This window comes from Ursus maritimus, unplaced genomic scaffold, assembly GCF_017311325.1.
Source record: "Ursus maritimus isolate PB19 unplaced genomic scaffold, ASM1731132v1 scaffold_20, whole genome shotgun sequence".
Lineage (NCBI taxonomy): Eukaryota > Metazoa > Chordata > Mammalia > Carnivora > Ursidae > Ursus > Ursus maritimus.
In genome coordinates, this window is record NW_024424453.1 from 45,879,121 (window position 1) to 45,899,419 (window position 20,299).

General features: G+C 34.8%; 1 protein-coding gene and 1 long non-coding RNA gene across 2 annotated transcripts in view; one reads left to right on the forward strand and one right to left on the reverse strand.

Annotated features, from left to right (window-relative positions):
• Positions 1-20,299, forward strand: part of STT3B (STT3 oligosaccharyltransferase complex catalytic subunit B) — a 102,982-nt gene that overhangs the window by 36,323 nt on the left and 46,360 nt on the right. Inside the window, exons 2-3 of the mRNA XM_040636894.1 lie at positions 6,879-6,987; positions 10,382-10,669. Coding sequence (XP_040492828.1) covers positions 6,879-6,987; positions 10,382-10,669 — 397 coding nt within the window. The remainder of the gene's footprint in view (positions 1-6,878; positions 6,988-10,381; positions 10,670-20,299) is intronic.
• LOC103680125 overlaps positions 1-20,299 on the reverse strand; it is a 73,167-nt gene that overhangs the window by 12,793 nt on the left and 40,075 nt on the right. The window lies entirely within an intron of this gene.

The window sequence follows — 20,299 nt, forward strand, 5'->3', positions numbered from 1 at the left end:
CCAGAAAATGGATAGAAAAACATGACAATTCAAGAAGGAGGAAGTTAACTGAAAAAGAGAATGTGTATGTAAGAATCCATAAGGGAGTTCTGGGACTCTTGCATACCAGGAGTAACTTGATCCTGGGGATAAAAATGGGACCAAACACATTCTACTTACATTTATGTTTAGCTTTTAGGTACATTGACTAGGTTTTCAGCAGAATCTTAATGAGTTTTCTTGTTTGTTCAACTTTTTAATTATACCTTCAGGCTTGGATCTCAGGAAGTATAGTTAAATCTGTCTTTGTCTTTAATTTGGGTGTACCATTTAACATTGGCTTTAGGTACCTATCAAGATAGCTTGATTGTATCTTACCCCCACTGAAAAACATATTTATGAAATCAGTTATTCATTTAACATATTTGAGGGCTGCTATGTGTTAGGTGCTATACCAGATGTTGGAGACACAGTGATATCCTAATGGGAGTATTTATCTAGTGAGGTAAATATTAAGTGAACTAATGTGAAATTAGATATGTGGCAAGTGCTAGGAAGAAAAGTACACTGAACGATTTTAGAACAGCATCCCTAGAAACGTGCTGAAGTTTGAAGGATAGGTTTTTAGGCTAAGAAGGGGGAGATATTAATGATCCAGGGAGAGGGAATTAGCAGCCTGAAGATCCTAGGAAGGAACAGAGTGAGTCTGGAGAACTGAAAAATGGGTATGGTGATCCCTCCCCCCCTTCATCTGTGATTTTGCTTTCTGTGGTTTCAGTTAACTATGGTCAACTGCAGATGATCCTCCTGTCAGAAGGTCAACAGTAGGCTAATGCTGCTTCACAGTGCCTACATCACCTCAGTTCATCTCCTTGCATAGGCACGTTGTTATCTCACATCATCATCAGAAGGACGAGTACCATACAATAAGATATTTTGAGAGGCCACTTCACATTACTTTTATTATAGTATATTGTTATAATTTTATTATTGTTGTTCATCTCTAACTTCCTGATTTATAAGTTAAACTTTATCATCATAGGTATGTATATAAAAAAATGTAGTATATGTAGGGTTCCGTACTCTGTGCAGTTTCAGATATTCACTGGGGGATCTTGGAGTGTACCCCTCACAGTAAGGGCGGTACTGTGTATGGAAAGTAGGGAGATAGTAAGGTATGAAATGATACTGTAGTGTTATATGAGAGCTAGAGTGTGTGTGACTTTATGTTAAGAAGTGGAGGTTCTGGGGTGCCTGGGTGGCGCAGTCGTTAAGCGTCTGCCTTCAGCTCAGGGTGTGATCCCGGCGTTCTGGTATCAAGCCCCGCATCAGGCTCCTCTGCTAGGAGCCTGCTTCTTCCTCTCCCACTCCCCCTGCTTGTGTTCCCTCTCTCGCTGGCTATCTTTCTCTGTCACATAAATAAATAAAATCTTTAAAAAAAAAAAAAAAAAAAAGAAGTGGAGGTTCCTTCTCTTTAAAAAACTTTTTTTTTTTTTAACTTTTGAGAGGGGAAGCCTTTGAATAGTTTAGCAGAAGGTTGCAATATGATCACATTTGCATTTTGAAAAGATGTTCTTTGTTGAGATATATACAGATTGGGAATTTAGGAGCTAGGCAAATGGATCTAGGGAGATGAATTGGAGACTACCACTATAGTTAAGATGATAGCCTGGGTTAGAGTGCTCGTATCAGAGTAGGAAAAGAGTGGACAAATTGTCCAGTTTGCTGGTGTATAATTATTCATAGTAGTCTCTTACGATCTTTTGTATTTTTGTGATATCAGTTATAGTGGATAATTTTCAGAGATATTTAAGAAGTAAAATGACAACTTGATTATGATTTGTGTATATGATGTGAGAGGGAAGGAACTAGCAAGGATGACATCTAAATTTTTGTCTTTAAGTTAGGTGGTAGAACACCCTAAAAGACAGAGTGTGTATATATATGTTGGGGGGGGGCTAAGTAGGAGGAGTCTGATCATGAGTTTAGTTGGATATTGAGTTCAAGATGCCTTTGTGACATTCAAGGACAAAACCAAACCCAAACAAAAAAACTGATGTAGACAAAAGATTGGTAACTTGTTGGGCATGCTGGTAATAATTACTGAAGAGACCCAGGTGTGTAACTGACATCTCTTGGAGAGAGTTAGAGTGAGGTAATGAGAAGATCTTGGGTAAAGGAGGCTGCCTGTACAGAAAGCCGGGAGAGGACTGGATATGTGGAGTAAAAATCCAGAGACTTACAGCATTACATTATTTCTATTTATTGACATTTATGCGGTTTCATTTTCCCAGTTAAGAGAAATGCCAAAAATTCTGGATTTATCTTTAGATTTCTTAATTTTTTTCGTAATACTTTTTACAGCTTTTTGAAATATAATTGACAAAGTTGTATATATTTAAAATGTACTGCCTGATGATTTGATAGACCTACATTGTGAAATAATTATCACAGTCAATTTAATAAACACATGCATTGCCTTACATGTTAGTTTTGTTTGGATGAGGGCCCTGAAGATCTACTCAACAAATTTCAAGTACACACTATAGTATTATTAACTATAGTCACGGGCTGTACATTAAATCCTTAGAATTTATTCCTGTTATAACTGAAAGTTTGTACCTTTTGACCATCCTCTCCCCATTTGTCCCATTCCCACATCCCCTGGCAACCACCATTCTACTGATTTAAACTTTTTAAATTTTTTTAGTAGTCCACTTATAAGTGATACCATATAGTATTTTTCTTTCTCTGTCTGGCTTATTTTTTCGTAGCATAGTACCCTCCAGTTTCATTCATGTTGTTACAAACCAAATGGCAAGATTTCCTTCTGCTTTGTGACTGAATAAGATTCCATTATATGTATTTACATTTTCTTTTTCCATTCATCCATTCACAGACATTTAGGTTGTTTTCATGTCTTCGCTATTATGAACAGTGCTGCAGTGAACATGGGAGTGCAGATTTCTCTTCCAGATACTGATTTCTTCTTGAGGCTGTATACCCAGAAATAGGGTTGCTGGTGGTTCCATTGTAATTTTTTGAGGAGCTTCCATACTGTTTTCCATGATGGATATACCAATTTATATTCCCACCATCCCTGTAGAAGATTTCCTTTTCTCAAACCCTTGACATTTGTTACCTCTTATCTTTTTGGTGATAGCCATCCTAATAGGTGTGAGGTGTATCTCATTGTGTTTTTGGTTTGCATTTCCCTGATGGGTAGTGATGTTGAGCACCTTTCATACACCTCTTGACCACATGTATATCTTTAGAAAAATGTCTGTTCAGCTGCATTTTTAAATCAGATTTGTTTTTGATTTGGGGAGGTTTTTGTTGTTATTGTGTGGCATGGGTTCCTTATATATTTTAGATACTAACTTCTTATTAGGTATATGGTTTGCAAATATTTTCTCTCATTCTATAGAGAGAATAGTTCTCTCTGTTGCCTTTTCATATTGTTTATTTTTCTTCTTTTTTTTGCACAAACTTTTTGGTTTGATACAGTCTCACTTAATTTTGTTGCTTGTTTTGGTGCCCTTGCCGCCCCCAGTCATTGCCAACGGCGATGTCAAGGAACTTTTTCTCTGTGTTTGTTTCTTTGTTTTAGAGTTCTATGGTTTCAGGTGTTACATGTAAGTCTGTAATGCATTTTGAGTTAATTTTTGTGTATGGTGTAAGATAAGAGCCCACTTTTATTCTTTCACATATAATACCCAGTTTTCCCAACACCATTATTGAAAAGACTGTTCTTTCCCCGTTATTTGTTCTTGGCACCCTTGTCAAAGATTAGATAACTCCATGTGTGTGGGTTTATTTCTTGGCCTTGAATTCTGTTCCAGTGGTCTATTTCTTTGCTTTGCTTTTTTCTTTCTTTTTTTTTTTTTTTTTAATGCCAGTACCATACTCTCTTGATTACTCTAGCTTTGTAATAGAGTTTGAAGTCAGGAAGTATGATTCCTCTACCATTGTGATACCACCTTCTTTGTCAAGATTGCTTTGGATATTCAAAGTCTTTCGTGGTTCCATATACATTTTTGGATTTTTTTTTTATTTCTGTGAAAAATGCTGTTGTAATTTTTATAGGATTGCATCAGCTTTATAGATTGCTTTGGGTACTGTGAACATTTTAACAATATTAATGATTCAATCCATGAACATGGAATATCTTTCCATTTACTTGTGTCTTTCATCATCTTAAAGTTTTCAGTGAACAGGTCTTTCACTTCCATTTAATTTATTCCTAAGTATTTTATTGACTTTAATACTATTTTAAATGGGATTGTCTTCTTAATTTCTCTTCTAGATATTCCACGGTGTATAGAAATGCAACTGCGTTTTGAATGATGATTTTGTAACCTGCACCTTTACTGAATCCTTTTTATTAGTTCTAACAGTTATTTGGTGGAGTCTTTAGGTTTTTCTATATATAAGATTGTGTCCTCTGCAAACAGTTTTGCTTCTTCGTTCCCGACTTAGATGCCTTTTATTTCTTTTTCTTGCCTAATTGCTCTGGCTAGGATTTTAGTTTTGTGTTGAATGGAAGTGGAAGAGTGGGCACCCTTCTCTTGTTCCTGATCTTAGAGGAAAATCTTTTAAACTTTCACCAGCAAGTGTGGTGTTAGCTGTGGGCTTGTCAAATATGACCTTTATTAGCTTGAGTTACCTTCCTTCTAGACCCAGTTTGTTGAGAATTTTTGTTGTGAAAGGATGTTGAATTTTGCCAAATGCCCCTTTTCGCATCTGTGGAAATGATCATATTTTTTTCTTAATTTTTACTAATATGGTCTATCACATTGATTGATTTCCATATGTTGAACCATCGTTGACTCCCGGGGGTAAATACCTGTTGATGATGCTATATGATCTTGGTGTATTGAAGAGTGCTGTTGAATTTGGTTTGCTAGTATTTTCTTGATTTTTACATGTATGTTCATCAGGGACATTGGCCTTTAATCTTTTATCTTGTAGTGCCTTCATCTGGCTTTGATAGGAGGGCAAATCTGGTCTCAGAAACTGAGTTTGGAAGTGTTGTCTCTTTGAGTTTTTGGAAGAGTTTGAGAAGGATTAGCATTAATTATTCTTCAGATGTTTGCTAGAATTTGCCATTAAAACTATCTTGTTGGGGTTTTCTTTTTGGAAGGGTTCTGATTACTGATTCAGTCTCCTTGTTATTGGTCTTTTTAGATTTTCTGTTTCTTCCTGGTTCAGTTTTGATGTAGGTTATATGTTTTTAAATTATTCATTTCTTTTAGGTTGTCCGATTTGTTGGTATATAATTGTTCATAGTAGTCTCTTATGATATTTTGTATTTTTGTGGTATCAGTTATAATGTCTCCCCTTTCATTTCTGATTTTATTTGAGTCTTCTCTCTATTTTTTAGCCTAACTAAAGGTTCATCAATTTTGTTTTCCAAAAACACCAGTTCTTAGTTTTGTTGATCTTTCTTTTGTGTTTCTAGTCTCTATTTCATTTATCTTAGCTCTGATCTGTGTTATTTCCTTTTTTCTGCTAACTTTGGTCATAGTTTATTCTTTTTCTAGTTCCTTAAGGTGTAAAGTTAGGTAGTTTGAGATCTGTTTTTTTATTAATGTAGGTGTTTATTGCTCTAAACTTCCCCCCTTAAATCTGCTTTTGATGCTTTCTGTAAGTTTTATTATGTTGCATTTCCATTTGTGTTTGTCTCAAGATATTTTTTATTGTCCTTTTAATTTCTCCTTGGCCTATCGATTGCTCAGGACTATATTTTCAATTTCCAAATGTAGGTGAATTTTCCACTTTTTTTGATTTGTAGAGTCTTAGCATGGTGGTTGGAAAAGATACTTGATATAATTTCAACCTTCTTAAATTTGTTAAGACTTGTTTTGTGACCTAACATATGATATATTCTGGAGAAAATTCTATGTGCCTGAGAATAATATGTGTTCTGCCACTGTCAGATGTAATGTTCTGTATTAATCTGTTAGATCCATTTGGTCTGAAGTGTAGTTCAAGTCCACTATCTCCTTATTGATATTCTCTTTGTATGATCTGTCCAGTATTTAAAATAGGTATCGAAGTCCCCTAATATAGCATTGCTGTTTTTGCTTTTGGATCTGCTACATTTGCTTAATTTAGGTGCTCTGATGTTGAGTGTTGTTACATCATTTTAGGCTGCTGTGGCTTGTCTTAGTCTCTGCAGATAGTCTTATTTCTGCTTCCTATGGCATTCTTCCATTTGTTTTTGATGCATAGATTTTGTATGGCTTTCTTTTCTCAAATGTTTGATTTTGGGGTGTGCTTAGTTTTGTATTTGATGAAATTTATCTAAAAATGCTGCAGTGCATTTCTTCTCATTTGTCTTTTATCTTCGTTGATTGAATTTCTCATTCTTGAAGGTCATATTCTTGTTTTGCAGTGCTCTTATAGTTCATTTATAGTTTATTCTTTCATGGTTTTAGTGCTATTATAATTTATTATTTATTCCTGTTATTTTTAGGGTTGTAGGATTGGAGGCGATCATGTCAAGCGTGCTCCTTTAGTTTTTATGCTGTCTTCTGTTAGTCGTTCTTAATCTTTTGAGAGTCATTTCTTGGCCCTTGTGGTGTATCCTCACCTTTTTTTGTTCGGATGCATAGCTGTGTACTTCCGCCTGTACCCTAAGCAATGGCCAAATGTTAACTTGAGCATTAGTAATTTTGTAGGCATGTTTTTTGGGGGGAGGGGGGTCCTTTGTTTTTGATTTTATATAAGTGGTATAAGCCTGTTCCTTGGAGAATAATGTCAGTTTCTATAAAAGAAATATGTATGTAGCCATAGAGTTATATATAAAGATATTTACATTTATAATAGAAAGATAGGGCTATTTCTTTCTAGTAAGCAAACTTTTATAACATTTCCTTTTTTCCTCTTTTCTCTAGGTTTAACTATAGATCAACACATCATCTTGCTTCTCATGGGTTCTATGAATTTTTAAATTGGTTTGATGAAAGAGCATGGTATCCACTAGGAAGAATAGTAGGTGGTACTGTAAGTATATCTGCAGTTATTTATGTTAATCATAGCAGTTACGTTAATCATAAAGTTTTATAGTTATTTGAGTAAATCATTAGTTGCTAAGGTGATGGAGATTCTTGAAACCTTTGTATAGTTAACTAGTATAATTTTCTATGGCTGATTGGTATTTAATATACTAAATCTCTTCTTGACATTCCCTTCCCCTCTTCCCCCCCTTTCCCTGCACGTGTTTGGGTTATCTCACACTGGCCATTATTTCTGACAAGTGGAGGCTGGGAGGGGACATTTCTTGTCATAGTACATCTTAAGTTCAGGTTATTTGTGGTTTTGTTTTGTTCTATAAAAACTTCCTTAAAAAAATATTTTTTGCAAGGAAATAGAAATTTAGAAGAATTAGATAATTTTATTTATTTTGGGGGGAGGGCAGAAGGAGAAGGGGAGAGAGAGAGAATCTTAAGCAGGCTCCATGCCCAGTGCAGAGCCCAACGCCAGGCTCAGTGTCAAAACCCTGAGACCATGACCTGAGCTGAAATCAAGAGTCAGACACTTAACGGGCTTAGCCACACAGGTGCTCCCAATTTTAATTTTGTAGGTACTAAAGCTGCCCTAAATTACTTCGGGTAATTGAGTACTGATCATAGCTCATGGGGAGCTATTATATTCAGAGTGTGACATAAGGGAAATATTTTTACGATCTGGAATGTAAAGAGAGTGTTAAGAGAAAGTGCAAGATAGGTATCTTTGGGGAAATAGTGTTTAGTCTTATTTTTTTCTTGATATTTTGTCAAAGTTTTATCAATTTTATTAGATCTCTTAACCCAAAGAAACTGACCTTGTTGGTTATCTTTATTATGTGTTTGTCTTTTATTGTATTAATTTCAATTTATTTCCTTCCTTCCATTTTTCTTGAGTTTCTTTTGATGTTTTTCTGACTTGATATAATTTGCTCTATAATGGTTCTTTGTTATTAATGTATTTATTTTTAAGCTATAAATTTCCCACTAATCACTGTTTTAGCTACATTTATAATGCCTAAGTTTTGATGTGTAGTACTTTTATTTTCATTCAGTTTGAAATTTATTTCAATTTCCATTATCATTCNNNNGCTGCTTCATGGGTTATTTAGAATTGTATTTAGCTTTTAAACATAAGAGGCCTTCCTGGTTATCCTTTTTTGCTTTATACTAACGTTATGGCTAGAGAACAAATTCTGTAATTTCAGTCCTTTGAAATTTATTGAGACTTGATTTGTGGCCTAGCATATAGCCACATTTTATAAATGTTCCCTCTCTGTTTGGAAAGAATATGTTCTCCATGATAGTAAGATGTCGTTTCTAATCTGGGGCATTTTCTTATCCTTGATGTACACAGAGATACAAAAACAAGGAGAGAGGAGTCATGGTCTCCAGGGCAGATTAGGAAGGTATTGAGTGGTAAGAGTTGTGGTAGAAGGCGATTATCTGCACTTCATCGTGCTAATCCTGTTACGTACCTTATTGTAATATTTGATGACTATAGTTTGTTTCTGGGTGTGTTTATAACTTTTTATTTTGAATTCATCCTTGCTGCAGGTGTGTTTTCTGAGACTCCTGGTGTCCTAGTATTTAGAACCATTTCTATAATAATCTTTCTCATTTGCTTTCACTAGAGCCCATAGGGGTTTCACTGGTTCTAGGACAGTTTTCAGAAGTTATTTCTTGAAGTTTGAAGTTTCTCACACCTGAAGTTGTTATAAATGTGGAACCCATATTCACAAATGTATTGAATGAGTATTTTTTATTTTGTTTCTATTCAAAGCTTTGGAAGTAAGGCATAAAGTTCCTTACTGCTTCCCTTGATGGATGGGTATAATTTGTCTAATTCCTTGAACAGGCCCTGGATTTGTGCTGGGAATTAGGCCTTTTCTCTGATTCCTGTATTGAGTAATAACCCTACCATCCTCCAGTCCCTAAGCTGTGTATCCGGCCTGGAATGGTTTTTTTCTCTTTTGGGCTCCCTTGGCATCAGTATCTACTTTGAATTCCTCTTTATTTCTGGAAAGTCCTCTTTCTTTTGAGCTTAAATATGTTTTGTTGTTGTTGGGCAGATTTTTTTGTTTGTTTCGTTTTTAAGGTCCTTTGATCCTATGCTTGTATGTGTTTTGGCTATATTTTGTGTGTCAGCTTAGTCTGCCATATTATCATGGGGTGTATTGACGATTGTTAGAGGTCTTTTTGGATTTGTTTTCATTTTTTTTTTTTTAATATGACTGTCAAAATCATACACTGGAACCTGGTTATTTATGTGAAAAGGAACAAAATTTTAATTTTTAAGAATTGTGATGATTGCCACACTTTACACCCTTCTTTAATTCCATTCTCCTTCCATGCAACTCAGCAGGTATTGTGTGTCCATTTTGTGCCCGTCATTGTTCTGGGTGCTGAGGAAAATTTTCCTGCTTTTCCAGAGCTTATGTTCTTGTGAGGGTGTTAAGTTAATAGACAATAAATAAAGTAAGTAACATAAAAAGTATGTGAAATGGTGATAAGTATGAAGAAGAAGCAAGGGAAAGGGGTAAAGACCGTAGGGAGTTTGCAGTTTTAAATAATATAGCTAGGAAAGAAAATTTATAACTTTTTTTGGTAGTTTCTCTGTTGGAGAAAGGAAAGAACCTTTTAGGATTTAGATAAGGATGGAAATGTAATTACACATTTTAATCACCTGTGAATAGCTCAAAAATAATGTCCTACTTATTTTTCTCTGAATCCTCCTAATGTTTCATCTTCCTTTTAGGATGAGGGTAAGGAGTATAACTATTAACTGGCCTCTTCTAGTTTATTATTATTTTCTTCCATCCTTAAATACCTTAAGTGGTGTAAAAATGTTCAACCTTCCAAGAGCCCCAAATATTTCTTTGAATGTCCCTAGCTAGAGTTGTTTACATTCCAAATCTTGGCTTTGAAAGGAGGGACGATACTTACATAATATTGCACATAACTTTTCTTATCTTCTTTTTTTTCATTCTCTTATACACATAAAAGTGTGGGCAAAGTTGGAACATGTTAAAACCCTACACTTTAGAGTAAATTAGACTAGAACCCTGTTTTATAGTGGAAAAAATAGTAGAATTAATAAAGTTGACTACAGTTTTCCATTTCTGAACGTTTTCATTTATAATGGTTCATTCTGTCTGATCTTCTTTTATTTAAGTATCTGTTGCTCCATATATGAGCTTTTCCTTTGTATCCAATATAAAAGAATGTTTAATTTTGTAGTGTAGGAGTGTAGTGAAGAAGGCAAACTGTTTTGAGACCTTATTCTCAAACTTACTATAAACAGTGTGTAATAATAAAGAAAAGAACTTATGTTAGTGTTTTGAGCTACTTTATTTTATATGTAATTAAAATTTCCATTTTTATCTTCCTAGGTTTACCCAGGGTTGATGATAACAGCTGGCCTTATCCATTGGATTTTAAATACGTTGAACATAACAGTTCATATAAGAGATGTATGTGTGTTCCTTGCACCGACTTTTAGCGGCCTTACATCTATATCTACTTTCCTGCTTACAAGAGAACTTTGGAACCAAGGAGCAGGACTTTTAGCTGCTTGTTTTATTGCTATTGTACCAGGTTACATTTCTCGGTCAGTAGCTGGCTCCTTTGATAATGAAGGCATTGCTATTTTTGCACTTCAGTTCACATACTACTTGTGGGTAAGTAACAATGTTTTGCTTCCATTTAATCCTCATGAATTTTGTGTGGAAATGCTGTAGGTTGTACACATCGGTCCTTTATCAGTTATAGTTCTACACAAGGATCTAGTACTGTTCATAGTAAACTTAATAATGAATAACATTTTAAAATGTCATGTACTGCTCCTGTGCACGCTCTCCCTCCCCCAGCCCCTATATGTATATGATCATTTACAACAATCCTGTTAGCCTGTTTTACAGATGATGATAATATATCCTTACTTTATATGTCATAGCTCCAAAAAAGAGCTATCAAAAAGCTATCTAGTGGTTTTGTTTGTTTCTTTTTGAGTGGGGAAAGCGGTCAGAAATAACTTAGGAAAGTTGAAATGTGATTTAATGGCTTGGGATTTTGAATTCTTTTGCAAAACTAGCATTATTTTGCTGTTGCCAAGTTATTTCTTCCCAATCTATTTGTCTTTTTGCAGTAGTTAGTACTTCTACTACGATGTTCAAAAGGAATGGTGAGAGGGGACATCCTTGCCTTGTTCTTGATCTTAGTGGGAAAGCTTTGAGCTTCTCAACATTAAGTAGGATGTTAGCTATAGATTTTTGGTAGGTATTTATCAACTTGAAAAAGTTCCACTCTATTATTAGCTTGCTGATAGCTTTTATCTTGAATGGCTGGATTGTGTCAAATGTTTTTTCTGTATCTCTTGGTAATTTTCCCCTTTTTTTGATGTGATACATTAATTTTCAAATGTTGAACTAGCTTTTCATATCAGAGATAAATCTCACTTGGTCATGGCATATAATTCTTATAATACATTGCTAGGTTTGATTTGCTATTATTTTATTGAGGATTTTTACGTCTATGTTCATAATACATATTGGTCTGTAGTTTTCTTGTAATGTCTTTGCTTGGTTTTGATATTAGGATAATACTGGTCTCATAGACTGAATTAGGAAAGTATTCCCTTCACTTCTATTTTCTGAAAGATTGTAAAGAATTGGTATAATTTCTTCCTTAAATGTTTGGGAGAATTCACCAGTGAACCCACCTTGCCTGGTGCTTTCTATTTTGGAAGGTTATTATTAATTACAGGACGAATTTCTGTAATAGATACAGGTTTATTTAGATTGTCTCCTTTGGGTGAGTTTTGGCAGATTTTGTCTTTCAGGGAATTAGTCCATTTCATTTAGGTTTTCAAATTTGTGGGCATATGGTTGTTCCTGGTATTCCTTTATTATCCTTTTAATAAACTGTCCGTGGGATTTGTAGTGACACCACTTCTTTCATTTCTAATAGTAATTTATGGCTTCTTTTTTTTCTTTGAATAGAGGCTTATCAATTTTGGTGATCTTTCAAAGAACAGTTTTTGGTTTCATTGATCTTTATTGTTTTCAGGTTTATTGATTTCTGTTGTAATTTTTTTTCCTTCTACTTCCTTTGGATTTAAATTCTCCTCTTTTTTTTCTAGTTTTGTAAGGTAGAAACTTAGGTTACTGATTTAGGTCTTTCTTTTTTAATATATGCATTTAGTGCTATAAATTTCCCTATAAGCACTGCTGTTTCTGTATCCCACAAATTTTAATAAGTTGTGTTTTTATTTTTATTTAGTTAATATTTTTTATTTTTTCTTGGAAGTTAAGCTTTGACCCGTGTGTTACTTAGACATATATTGTTTAATCCCAGTTTTTTAGTTATCTTTCTGTTACTGATTTTTGGGTTTGATTCCTTTGTGGGCTAAGAATGTACATTATGTGACTTCTATTCTTTAAATTTGTGAAGATGTATTTGTGAAGATGGCCCAGAATGTGGTTTATCTTAGTGCATCTTCCATGTGGCCTTGAGAAGAATATGTATTTCCCTGGTTGTGGATGAAGTAGTTTGTAGATCCAGGATACTAGTTTATTGGTGATTTTGAGTTCACCTACATCCTTACTGATTATCTAGCTGCTGCTTCTGTCCGTTTCTGAGAGAGAGAGGTTTTGAAGTCTCCAGTTATGATAGTGGATTCATCCATTTCTCTTTGTATTTCTATCAGTTTTTTCCTCTGTTCGATTCTCTGTTGTTAGGTGCATTGACTTTAAGGGTTGTTATGTCTTCTTGGAGAATTAATCCCTTTATCATTAAGTAATGCCTTTTCTTATCCCTGATAAGTTTACCCGCTTTGAAGTCTGATCTGAAATTAATATAGCTACTCTTGCTTTCTTTCGATTAGTGTTAGCATGGTACATTTTTTTGCCATCTCTTTGTTTTTAATCTATATGTATCTTTATATTTAAACTAGGTTTCTTGCAGGTGATATATTTTGGTGTTGTTTTTTGATCCACCCTGTCAGTTTGTTTTTTTAATGGATGCATTTAGACTATTGACATTCACAGTGATTATTGATATAGTTGGATTAATATTTATACTATATGTCTTACTGTTTTCTATTTGTTACCCTGCTCTTTGTTTCTTTTTTTGCCCTTCACTCTTTTTCTGCCTTTTATGGCTTTAAGTGAACATTTTATAAGATACCATTTTCTTAGCGTATCAGTTTTTGTTTTGTTTTTGACTGTTTTAGTGGTTGTCATAGAGTTTGCAGCATACGTTTACAACTATTCCAAGTTGCCTTTCAAAGAACACTGTACCACTTCACAAGTAGTGTGAGTACTTTATAATAACAAAATAATCCTAATTCTTCCCTCGTTCCCTGTATCATTACTGTCATTAATTTCATGCATATATAGTCATATATGTAAGGTATACTCACTAGCATACATAATAGAATACATAGTTAGTATTATTTTCAAAAAACTTGTGTGTTAGAAATTAAGAATAAGAAATAGTTATTTTTTTTTTTAAGATTTTATTTGAGAGAGAGAAAGAGCATGAGCGGGGGGGGGGGGGGGGGGGCAGAGGGAGAAGGAAAAGCAGACTCTCCCCACTGAGGAGGGAGCCAGGTGAGGGGCTCAGTCCCAGGGTCCTGAGATCACTAAGGCAGACTCATAACCAACTGAGCCACCCAGGCACCCTGAAGTAGTTTTTATTTTAACTTATCCCATCTTCAGTGCTTTTCCTTTCTTTATGTAGATCTCAGTTTCTGATCTATGTTATTTTTCTTCTAACTAAAGAACTTTTAATGTGTATTGCAGGGTAGGTCTACTGTCAACAAATTCTCTCAATTTTTGTTTGTCTGGAAAAGTTTGCAGGATAATTCTGGGTTGGTGTTTTTCCCTCTCAGTACTTTAAATATCTGATTCTGTTCTATTCTTGCTTGCTTGCTTGGTTTCTGAGTAGATGTCGTATAATTCTTTGTTCTTCTCTAGGTAAGGTGTCTTCTGGCTTTTTTCAGGATTTTTGTTTTTAATTTTCTGTAGTTTGACAGAGATATGCCTAGTACAGGGTAGTTGGATTTTTTGGCATTTATTCCTTAGTGCTTGAGTTTCCTGGATCTGTAGTTTGGTGTCTGACATTAGTTTGGGGAAATTCTCTGTCATTATTGTTTCAAATACTCTATTCTTTCTCTCTTTCTTCTCCTGATGTACTAGATAGAAGGAATTGTGGTAAATAAGCCTTTAGTAATGTGGAGTTAAGGTGTGTGGAGAGGGAAAGCATTCTGCAGTTGTATGACTAGGTCTGAGTCTTTTCGTAAGCAGGATTGTAAATTTTTTAAGTGTGTTGCCCTCCTCCCCCCTGCCTTGCTTAAGTAGACAGGGTTGACTGGAGTTAGATATTTCCCCTCCCCCACATAAGTTTCTCCAAGGACAGGCCTTGTTAAGAACAGAATGCTCAAGCATATTTCAAAATGGTTCCTTTTCCCTTCCTTGTGCTGGAAACAAGGGGATTTGTTTCTTACATTTACTGTAAGAACCTGGTGCAGATCTTGGAGGTAAATCTCACAGAATTGTGAGGGCCTTTGTATGACTGTGTTCACCCCGGACATTTTAAGTTTCCACACTGAATTATTCAAGTGAGCTTCCAGCCGTTCCTCAAACAATTTAGGTTTTCCTGTGTTCTGTGTCTCCCACTGTTTCCCCTATCAGTTCCCACTGGTGTGACTCCGTTTGCATGTGTGTCTCTAATCTTGAGGGCAGCAATTTGTCCTCTGTCATTTCCTCACAAATCCAGGAAGAGCTGTTGACTTCTACAGTCTGTTCGGCTTTTTACTTTTTGTTAGGAGAAAATGGTTCCTTACATTTGGAACCGGAAACCAGAAGTATGTTGCCAAGTTATCTGAACTTAATGTTCTTTTTAACATGGAAAAGGATGTTATTTAGTACTGGCTTCAACATAAAGCTTGCATTTGTTTGTTATTTTACCTGTAGCCTATGCTTATACTTTCTCAGTGTTGAAAATTGCCCAAATTTTTACATGTGAATACTTATTTTATATGTTAAGTATATTTTTAGGTATCTAGGTGATTGGAAGCATTATTTTTCTCTTTAAGAATTACATCTTTTAAAATTACTTAGCTCTTGGAAATTTTTACTTTGGCAAGAAATTTCGGAGGAGAACGTTTTAGTCAACAGTGTAGATGGTTGCTTGATTTTGAGTTTCAGAAGAAAACACCCATGGAGATGAGTATGACAGGCAGTAGGATGCTGCTAATGCTGCTGTATTCATCCACAAACGTTTAAAAACATAGTCTTTATTTTGCGCATATGAGGAAAAAACAAAATTTGGAACATCTGTTTGAGGCCTTTTACCATATAATTTTAAAAATTTTAAAAGTATGTCCGAATGTTGATAGATCTTTATAATGCCAAGTGGAAAAATAAGTTGAGATGCAGTATGTACAGTATGATATCTTTATTTAAATTTTAAACGGTACAAATCATACCATATGTTGTGTATAAAAATATAGCATATATATCCATCATGTACACCAATTTCATGGTAGTGGTTATTCTCAGTATAGTATGAGTGAGTGATTTTGAGGAAGGAGTTTTAAGGGAAGTTCAACTATGTTGTTAAAATTTTTAATAAAATCATCTGAAGCAAATAAGTTTCTCATTTAGAAGTCTGTATGGCTATTCTTTACTCGTCTATATATTTGAAACATTTCGTAATTAAAAAAATAATATATCCTGGGGTGCCTGGGTAGCACAGTGGGTTACGCATCTGACTCTTGTTTTCAGCCTAGGTTGTGATGTTGGTGATGTGGGATCAAGCCCTGCATTGGGCTCCATACTCACTGTGGAGTCTGCTCAAGAATCCTCTCCGCCCCTCCCCTCCCCGTGTACCCTCTCTATTTCTCTCTCTCTCTCAAATAAATTAATTAATCTTTAAAATAAATAAAATAATATATCCTATTTGTTAGAAATTTGGAAACAGAAAAATAATGGACAAAAACCATCACCCAGATATTATGACCATTTGCATTTCATCACTTATCTAATTTTTTTATGCCTTTAAGAAACACAAAAGTGCTTTGTCTATATAGTTTTTTGGTTTTTTTTTTAATTTTTATTTTAGAGAGAGAGAGAGCATATACAAGCAGAAGCAGGGAGGGGCAGGGAGAGGGAGAGAGAATCTTTTTTTTTTTTTTAAGATTTTATTTATTTATGTGACAGAGAGACAGCCAGCGAGAGAGGGAACACAGCAGGGGAGTGGGAGAGGAAGAAGCAGGCTCCTAGCGGAGGAGCCCGATGTGGGACTCGATCCCTGGAATGCCGGGATCACGCCCTGAGCCGAAGGCAGATGCTTAAGGATTGCTCTACCCAGGCGCCCCGGGGCGAGAGAATCTTAAGCAGACTCCACACCCAGTGCAGAGCCTGACATGGGGCTCGACCTCACGACTGACCCTGAGATCATGACTTGAGCCCAAATCAAGAGTTGGTTGCTCAGGTGATTGTGCCACCCATGTGCCCCTTGTATTTCTTAGGGTTTTGTTTTTTGTTTTTTTTTATTTTGAACATACCATGAGTCTGAACCATTGCAGGAATGCCTTAACTGGTATCTTAATTACCTTTCAATATTTTAAAAATTTTTTGAAAATTGAGACAAAATCCATATAACAAAAAATTCATTATTTCAACCATTTTAAAGTGTGTAAGTTAGTGTTTTATGTATCTTCTACTTGTTTACAGAACATTTCATCACCCCCTGAAGAAACCCTGTATTTTCCCAATTCCCCATGCCTCCATTAATTTAATTTCTGCCTCTATAGACTTAACCTATTCTGGATTTTTCATATAAGTAAAACCCACATAAAATATGTGACCTTTTACCTATGGCTTCCATTCACTTAGCATTATCATTCATGTTGTTGACATGTATCAATAATAATTATAATAATAATGGCTGAATGATCCATTTTATAGGTATACTACATTTTGTTGAGCCCATCAGTTGATGGGATATTTGAGTTGTTTTCACATATTGATTATTAAGAATAATGCTGCTAACAACATTGTGTACAAGTTTTTGTGTGGATGTATGTTTTCATTTCTCTTTAGTATATATCTAAGAGTGGAATTGTTGGTTCATATGGTAACTGCGTGTAAACTTTTTGAGAAACCTCAAGACTGTTTCCCACAGTGGTTGCACCATTCTACATTCCTACCAACAACTTAGGAAGGTTTTAATTTCTTTAAATCCTTGCCAATACTTATTTTTTTCTGTGTGTGTTTTTAATATATCACCTATTGCTATGAGGTCATATCTCATGGTTTGTTTTTATTATGGTAAAATACACATAAAATTTAACTATTTGTAAGTACATTAAATACATTACCATCACTACTGTCCATCTCAATAACTTTTCACCGTATGAAACTCAAAGCTATATCCATTAAACAGTAACTCCCATTCTTCTCTCCCCTGTCCCTGGATAACCACTGTTCTACTTTTGGTCTCTGTGATTTTGATTACCCTGAGTATCTCATGTAAGTGGAATCATACAGTTATTGTCTTTTTGTCACTGGCTTATTTCACATAGCATAATATAATGTCCTCAGAGTTCATACATGTTATAAGCATATTTCCTTCCTTTTTAAGGCTGAATAACATTCCATTCTGTTTATATAGCACATTTTGTTTATCTGTTCATCTGTTGATGGACACATGGGTTGTTTTTGTATTTTAACTTTTGTGAATAATGTTGCTATGAATATAGGTGTACAGATCTCTGTGAGATATTGTTCGCAGTTCTTTGTGGTATATACCCACAAGTGAAATGCCAGATCATATGATAGTTCTGTTTTCCATTTTTTGAAGAACTACCACTCTGTTTTCCATAGCCACTGTACCGATTTACATTCCTATCAGCAGTACACAAGGGTTCAGTTTTTCCACATCCTTGCCAACACATTTTCTTTTCTTTTCTTTTCTTTTCTTTTCTTTTCTTTTCTTTTCTTTTCTTTTCTTTTTTCTTTTCTTTTCCTTTTCTTTTTCTTTTTCTTTTTCTTTTCTTCTTCTTTTTTTTTTTTTTTTTGATAGTAGCTATCTTAATGGCTGTGAGATGGTATGACATCATAGTTTTGGTTTCCACTTTCCTGGTACCTAATGATGTTGAGCATCTTTGCTTGTGGCTAAAAGTCCATTTGTATATCTGGAGAAATGTTTATTCAAGTCCTTTGCCCATTTTTGTATCAGGTTTTTGTTGTTGTTGATCGGTTTTAGGAGTTCTGTATATATCCTCAATATGAATCCATTATAAGATACATGACTTCTGAATATTTTGTTCCATTTCCTGAGTTGCCTTTTTTATTATTGTCTTTTGACAATTTTTAATTTTTCATGAAGTCCAATTTGTCTTTTCTTTTGCTGCTTTTTCTTTGGTATCTTATCTGAGAAATGATTGCTAAATTTAATGTGAGGCTTTATGCCCTGTGTTTTCTTCTAAGAGTTTTAGGTCTTACATTTAGATCGTTTTGAGTTAATCTTGTATATGGTGTTAGGTAGGGGTTCAACTTCATTATTTTGCACAGATGTCCAGCTTTCCCAGCACCATTTATTGAAGATTGTCCTTTCCCCATGAATGGTCTTGGCACCCTGGTTGAAAATCAGGAAGTGTGTTTTCTCTAGCTTAAACTTTTTCAAGATACTTTTGGTTATTAGGGGTCTTTTGAGATGCTGTCTGAATTTTAGAATAGGTTTTTTCTTCTGCAAAAAACATCATTGGGATTTTGAATCAGATTACATTGACTTTGTAGATCACTTTAAGTAGTAGTATCCTCTTAATACTGTCTTTCAGTTCATGAATGAGCATGGGATGTTTCCATTTATATCTTTAATTTTTTACAGCAGTGTTTTAGAGTTTTCATTGTTAAAAGTCTTTTACCTCATTAGTTAATTCATAAGTATTTTATTCTTTTTGATACTATTGAAATTGAATTTTTTCAGATATTTCTTTTTCAGATTGTTCATTGTTGGTATAGAAATATAACTGGTATTTGTATATTGACTTTGTATCCTGCTGCTTAGCTGAATTCACTTATCAGGTCTGACAGTTTTTGTGTGTGTGTGGAATCTAGGGTTTTCTACATATAAAATCATATTATCTGCAAATAGGAATCATTGTACTTCTTTCTAATTTGGATGCCTTTTCTTTTTCTTGCCTAATTGCTCTTTTCTTTTTCTTGCCTGATTGTTCTGACTAGAACTTTAAGTACAGTTGAACCTTGAACAACACAAGCTTGAACTGTGCGGATCCACTTAAGTGGATTTTTTTCAAGAAATACAGTACAGTATATGAATGTATTTTCCTTATGATTTTTAAAATATTTTCCTTGGCTTACTTTATTGTAAGAATACATTGTAAAATACATGTAACATACAAAATATGTGTCAGTCAGCTGATTATGTTAGGGGTAAGGTTCCAGTCTACAGTAGACTATTAGTAGTTAAGTTTTTGAGGGTCAAAAGTTATATGCAGATTTGTAGCTGTGCGGGGATCAGTGCCTCTAACCCCCCTGCAATGTTCAAGGGCCAACTGTGTTATGTTGAGTAGAAGTTGCAAAAGTGGGCCTTGTCTTATTCCTGATTTTACAGGAAAAACTTCAATCTTTCACCGTTGAATATGTTTGCTGTGGGTTTTTCATATATGGCTTTTATATTATATGTTGTATATTGACATAATGTTATTAAGTATATAATATATATTAATACATATTTTGTATATTAATATTTTAAAATACATTTTTAAAGATTTATTTATTTTAGAGCATGCATGCACATGAGCATGTGGGGGGAGGGGCAGAGGGAGAGACTCGTCAAGCAGATTGCCCATTGACCACAGAGCCTGACGTGGCCCAGTCCCACCATCCATGAGATCATGACCTGAACCAAAACCAGGCGTCAGTTGCTCAACAGACTGAGCCACCCAGGTGCCCCTTAAAATATTTTTTATATATATTTCTCAGTTAGACCAAGGTATTCCTCTAGTAGACTCCTTAGAAAGGTCTCAAAGTACAATATTCCTCAAGTCCTTGCATGTTTAAACCTGTTTTTCTATAGCCTCATACTTGGCAGTTGGACTGGATATAAAGTTCTAGGCCATATAGTCTTTGCTTGAATTTCTTGAAATTGTACCACCCTCACTTTATTTTGCTTCCTACTGTCCAGAACCTAATTTTATTGTTTAATAAAAAAAATGGGGGTGCCTGGGTGGCTCAGTCAGTTAAGCTGTCTGCCTTTGGCTCAGGTCATGATCTCCG